The sequence below is a fragment of the Diceros bicornis genome, chromosome 25 (genome assembly GCF_020826845.1).
Source record: "Diceros bicornis minor isolate mBicDic1 chromosome 25, mDicBic1.mat.cur, whole genome shotgun sequence".
NCBI lineage: Eukaryota > Metazoa > Chordata > Mammalia > Perissodactyla > Rhinocerotidae > Diceros > Diceros bicornis.
The window spans coordinates 33,086,384-33,092,668 of record NC_080764.1 but is presented as its reverse complement, the minus strand read 5'-3'; the positions used below and the strand labels follow the sequence as shown (position 1 = coordinate 33,092,668).

General features: G+C 37.5%; 1 protein-coding gene across 1 annotated transcript in view; it reads right to left on the bottom strand.

Moving 5' to 3' along the window:
* Positions 1-10: 10 nt before the first annotated feature.
* Positions 11-6,285, bottom strand: part of CEP290 (centrosomal protein 290) — an 89,535-nt gene continuing 83,260 nt past the window's right edge. Inside the window, exons 50-53 of the mRNA XM_058568699.1 lie at positions 5,019-5,092; positions 4,344-4,438; positions 1,209-1,288; positions 11-249 (exon numbers count right to left, since the gene is read on the bottom strand). Coding sequence (XP_058424682.1) covers positions 19-249; positions 1,209-1,288; positions 4,344-4,438; positions 5,019-5,092 — 480 coding nt within the window. The 3' untranslated portion in view covers positions 11-18. The remainder of the gene's footprint in view (positions 250-1,208; positions 1,289-4,343; positions 4,439-5,018; positions 5,093-6,285) is intronic.

Here is a 6,285-nt window from a genome sequence, read left to right as displayed (position 1 = left end):
TACAGTTATAGGTGGCCCTTAATAAATGGGAAAATTAACAAGACTTTCCTCTTCATCTTCAGACTGTTCAGAAGCAGCAACAGGACTAGTTAATTCAACTCCAAACTGTTTAGAAAGCTTTTTTAACTTTTCTTCTAAGAGAATATTTTTTTTCACTTCTTCCTTGTAATTATACTTCAGATCTTCAATTTCTTCAAAGAACGAAGGATCAAAATTTTCCAGTTCTTTTTTCAGCTTTTTTATTTCCTCCTAATAAAAACATATTATCTTTAAAAGGTATGTATAGGAATATAATACATTCTTTAGGTTTGAACTAAAGAGATTTAATTGCAAACATGAAGGCCAAAGTAACCTAAATAGTCAAATGTACTTATAAAGACAGAAGTATTTTCTTAAGATTTTGTTAATGAGGTTTCATTGTACAGTACAAGTAACTACTTGTTAACTGTCAAATCAAAAGATTTGTTTTGTAAATTATGTCTTAGTCTTTGATTAAAATTTATCAGCTCTTAAATTAGAGAGGGAATTTAATCTTTCTCCAAAAAGTATCAGATACTCCCAATGAGGCACTCAGAAACACTTGGCTATTCACAACATTGAAGTTACTTTGGTTAAGATTCTTTGGTTTGGGCTTCATCTATATTTTCTTTACAAATACCTAATTTTTAATGAATAATGGTCAACTTCTTATATTTATGATCAGGGAAACTCGAGGGCTTCTGCCTGCCTGAGAGTTAGGCATCTAGAGAGAATTTGACTTTGATGACTATTTAGAATAGCCAGTGATCACTTAATTCTCACATTCATGCTCTTTTGTTCTGTTTACAGATTCTTAGATAAAACATAGCAAGTATCTTCCTTTAAGGGAACTATTCCTGAAAAGAATTTCAAAAGGAAATAAAAGACACTATTCCCAGTGTGACCTAAAACTTAAGAAAATATTAAAATAATGAGCAATATTTGTGACAATTAAAAAATACATTTACTCTTTAATCCTTTGTTTTGTCTGAATTTTTTGGCAGCTGTTTAATAAATATTTTTAACACAGATGAATATAATGAACTTTGTAATATCAAGGTCAAATATAAGTATAAAATGTAATCCCAGGAATTTACAGGCTACATAGTTAAAACTCAGAGATGGTGATCATAAAAATAGTTTTCATAAAACATTTATACTACTGTGATTAGATATAATTACATAACTACCTTCAAATGCTGCTTTTCTAGATCTGAGGTTTGGAGCTGTGTCTCTAGGTCTTCTACCTTTTCCTTTAGTTGATCAGGAGCTGCTAAACAAATTATAAAAATTAGACTCAGCTTTTTCCCACTCTGAATAAGTTCAAGATAAAAGATTCATTTTAGAAATAAGGAGAAAACATACGAAATGTAGAGCCTGGAAAATGTGGCTTTTTATGGCTGAAAACACTTCAGACCAAACACTGTATGCTGCCTCTATCAATCAGGTATTGTGATTTCATAGCAGACAAAGAGAAGAGGCATCTGCTAGGTATTAGAAGTATAGAGTCAGGTTAATTTTTACATGGAAGAAATGATCTTCCAGAGAAAAATTCTAGAACCAAGAAAACTTGTTAGGTACTAAAAGTACAACAGAAGAGTAAGAAGCCTTAGGTAAGGGGCGACAACCATACGCTGGGCAAGTGCTCCTGTTACCCAACAGCAATGGCTATTCCCTGTAGGTCAGTACACATCTACTGTGTAATTACACTGTGAAAAATGTGCTGGGCCGAGTGGATAATACAAAGATGAATAAGTCCTGATGCTTTGGGAGAACAACGAAAGTATACAAATATAGCATAGGGGCTTTAGTTCAGTTTATTGGATTTCCTTCTCCAGAGTTAACAGCTCTAATTTTATATGGAGAATCAATAGGCAAATAGGATTTTTGCTTTAATTGCCATCTTTGCTAGAAACATTTTCTTTAAACACTACATATAATGTGTCTTGTTATTTTTCAACCATTCAAGGATACAGTTTTTTTAAAGTACTGCTGAAGTTTAAAAAAATAATGGGCAGCAAACAAATTTTCATGAATGGGACAGGGAGCATATTCTATTAAGGTGCCCTTGGAGTGGTCCCCTAATTATAAGTTGGAAACAGGAAATATTTTCCTCATCCTTTCTTATAAGTCAGCAGAACCCAAAATTCTTTGGAAGGCAGAGCAAAATCACACTTTTCAAAGCTTCTCTACCTTTGCAGAAAGTGCTAATGATTTTTCAGAGTTGACTGTCTTAAGCAGTGGGATGCGATATATTATACAGATTGGTAATGAAATAATGCAGTAAAAGTGATTATTATATGTGGCACTTTCCAAAAGTTACTTAATGACCACTTATATTTAAAAATAGTGCTTTAGAATTTCCAAAATAGTGTTGGCTTGATTTTGAGCCTTAATCTTTGAAATATGACAGGTATCCTTATCTCCTTCAAATAGGAGATAAAAGGAATGTGAGTGTTCAGAAATTCCCTCTCAGGAAACAGGTTTAGGAAGAGAGAACTTGCCTAATGTCAACAGCATTGACAGGTCTTTGGTACAGTGTCTAGTCTAGTACACCAAGCTGGCTGCTCTCAGAAAGACTGTCAGATTTACGTGTGTAATCTGAGTCACCGAGAGGCAACGGAGCATAGTGGTCCATAGCAGGGAACGGACGTTGGGAGTTTCAGATTTGGGTTTAATCCTGCGCCTCTGCCACTTTCTGGCTGTTGTGACCTTGGAGACAGGTTACTTAAAATCTGAATCTGTTTCTCAGGTAAAATGGAAACAAGAGTACCTACCACATAGGATTATAGAATTACGGGATGCTTATAAAGCTTTTAGCATAGTGTCTGGTACAACTCTTATATGATAGCTTGAATACAAAGTAGCAACAGGATTACGTGGCAGGACATTGAAAAAGCTATATGAAATAGTCCAAGATTGTTCAGATAGAAATTGATACAATGATTTGGAACAGAATTTGGCATTTCCCTCAAGCTGTCAAATATACTATACATACAAATCAATTCTCATTTGCAGTCGTTATGTTCTACAATGTTAAGACGAACAATGAATTAGGAACTGTTGAACCACTGCTCTTAGAGGAAACATATATATTATACATATACACACACATATATCTCATGCAGGTTATAATCTTAACTCCTGGAAACAACTCATCCTGGTAGATTACATTTTCTTTGTTTTAGAAAATGAGGTTCAGAGGTGTCAAATGACTCTTGAGGCTGCCCCACTAACAAGTGTCAGAGTTGGGATTTATTTGTTTGTTATTTATTTTTGTGGGGAAGACCACCCCTGAGCTAACATCCAATGTCAATCCTCCTCTTTTTTGCTGAGGAAGACTGGCCCTGGGCTAGCATCCGTGCCCATCTTCCTTTACTTTACATGGGACGCCGCCACAGCATGGCTCAACAAGTGATGCATCGGTGCACGCCGGGGATCCGAACCGGCAAACCCCAGGCTGCCGCCGCGGAGCGTGTGCACTTAACTGCTTGTGCCACTGGGCCGGCTCCCAGAGTTGGGGGCCAGTCCAGCTGGCCACACAAGAGCGTCTTGCTCTGTGCTGCACTGCCCCTTACTGTCTCCATCCTCTGGTCATCTCTGTGTGAAAGCTGAGACAAGAAGGCAGAGCATCGCCTTGTTACAGGACCTCATCCAGGAAAGTGTGGGTCAAACAACTTAAATTTGTCACTGCTCTGTGTATGTCCAGAAAAGTGCCACAAGTACTGATTTTGGGGTTACAAATAAATGTTAGTGATCAGGTGAATTTGCAAACGCAGAATCTGGAAATAGGATCAGCTGTTCAATATATATGTATATATATGCATGCATATGCACACAGGAATAGGGGAATGATTACTAACCACTTCTGAATGGGAATGGAAGTGGGTAGAAGGACAGTCTTGGTAAAAGGAAAAAAAGGATACAGGCAATGTTTACTTTTATGTAGTTTTAACATTAATAACAAAAGACAATAACATTTAGAAGAAAATGTTCAGAGGGCTTAAAAGGGCCTATATTTAGAAACTGGAAGCAACACCCCTGGTATTTTCACTGCTTAGCGTTGTATGGTGATTAAATCTGTAACACCCAGATGGAACACAAGGAGAAAAACACTTGAGTACTTGCTACTCAATATTACAAACAACTCAAAGGGTTCACTGGGAATATTGTTGTTGCATGGAGGAAAGAGTTCTAAAAAGTTCTATCAAGGACGTGACTGTATAGGAAGACAGTTATCAGAAATATGTGAACAATCAAAAAAGGCATACCCAAATCTAAAAGCTTGGGTTAGCTAACACTATAAATGTAGTAACACACGTTACCAGGCATGGTGCTTTCAGCTCTGCTTGGGTCTTGGATAACTTCCATCTGATGGATTAATTCCGCTTTTTCTTTTTCCAGCTTACTATTAGCTAATCTAGAACACAATGATAATGTGTTAAACAAAAAACAGACATCACTCCACAAAATATATGGGCATTTCTTATGAACTGTGTGATGTACGGTGCTTAGAACGTGCTGATATTTATAAAGATAAACATTTGTTCATTTACTCGCACTGCTGCAATGCTACCATTCTCAAATAGAGATCACAGAATCAAAATTCTTCATGTTTTGATTAAAATCTGACCTGATATCATTTTCAAGAGTACTTTTCTTATTGGAGAAGGCTCATGAGAGTGTGCTACACAGAACCCTGAAAGTAAAGAGTTTTGTTTTCTCTTTTGTCAATATCTACCTCTGGGAAGCTAAGGTTTAATACATTATGTGCTATTAAGAAAGTTTAAACTAAATTACAAATTGACACCTATATTAGTTTCTGGTTTACCCTTTTTTCAGTACTTATTAGGTAAAAGATACAGTGATTGGCATCAGAAGGAAGAAATAAGGCTGATAAGCCTATTAGGCAGCAAGGTTGAAAAATCAGACTCTCTAGATATAGCAAACCTGGTTATATTAAAAGATAATAAAAAATACAATATGAACAGATAATGTACCTAAGAACTTGAAGCTCCCGTTGAAGGTCTTGCTCTGTCTCAGCACCTTCAGGAACATGTTTGAGAATCTCAATCTTTGGGCACAATGAAAATTAGAAGGCAAAGTTTGATGTGGAAATACGAAGTTTTATAAAGATACACATTTTCAATAAAGCATGATATTAAAAGTTGGGTTTTCAAAAGCACATATGGGCACACAGCTATGGTATTCTAGTCACTATTCATTCAACAATTATTGAGTAACTACTGCATACCAGGCATTGTCCTAGGCACAGAGGATACCACAGTGAAAAGAATAGGCAAAATTCTTGCCTGCATGTTCCTGTGATCCTTACATTTTTAGTGGAGGAGGACAAACAGCATGTGATGTGGTAACAGTGCCAGATGGAAGGAAGGGGTATCAAGAAAAATAACCCAGGGTGAGAGGACAGAGAGTGATGGAAGGTGGTGTAGGGTTAGGGAAGGTCTGAGGAGCCTCCATTTAAGCAGAGACATGAAGTGAGGGAGTGAGCTCTGGGAATATTTGGGTGAATAGTATTCTAAACAAGGGAAACAAGTGCAAGGCCTTAAAGCTTGAATGAGTTTGGTTTGTCCAAAAGACTGAAAGAAGGTCAATGTGGCTAGAACATTGTGAATGAGGGGAAAAGCAAGATGAGGCTGGAGAGGAAACCCGATGCCAGGCAGGTCCTTATAGGCTATGAAAAGAACTTCAGGGGGGCCAGCCCGGTGGCATAGTAGTTAAGTTCGCATGCTCTGCTTTGGTGGCCCAGGGTTCGTGGGTTCGGATCCCTACACACCACTCATCAAGCCATGCTGTGGCAGCATCCCACATACAAAATAGAGGAAGACTGGCACAGATGTTAGCTCAGGGACAATCTTCCTCAAGCTAAAAGAGGAAGATTGGCAACAGATGTTAGGTCTGGGCGGATTTTCCTCACCCAAAAAAAAAAAGAGAACTTTAGGATTTTATTCTAGGGTAAAGGGAAACCACTGGAGGATTCTAAGGATGGGACTACTAAGTTTTACATTATGCTTTAAAAGGATTATGTGGAGAATAGATCAGAGACAGGGAGAAGGTGAAACAAGGCAAGAGTGGAAGCAGGGAGACCAGTTAGGAAATTACTGCCATAGTTCAGGTGTGAGGCATCAGCCTGGACTAGACTGGCAATGTTGGAGCCGCTGAGATGTCCTCAGATTTGTGATATATTTTGAAAACAGAGCTGACGTGAGTTAATAAAAAAGATGTGGGGTATGAGAGAAAGAAAGG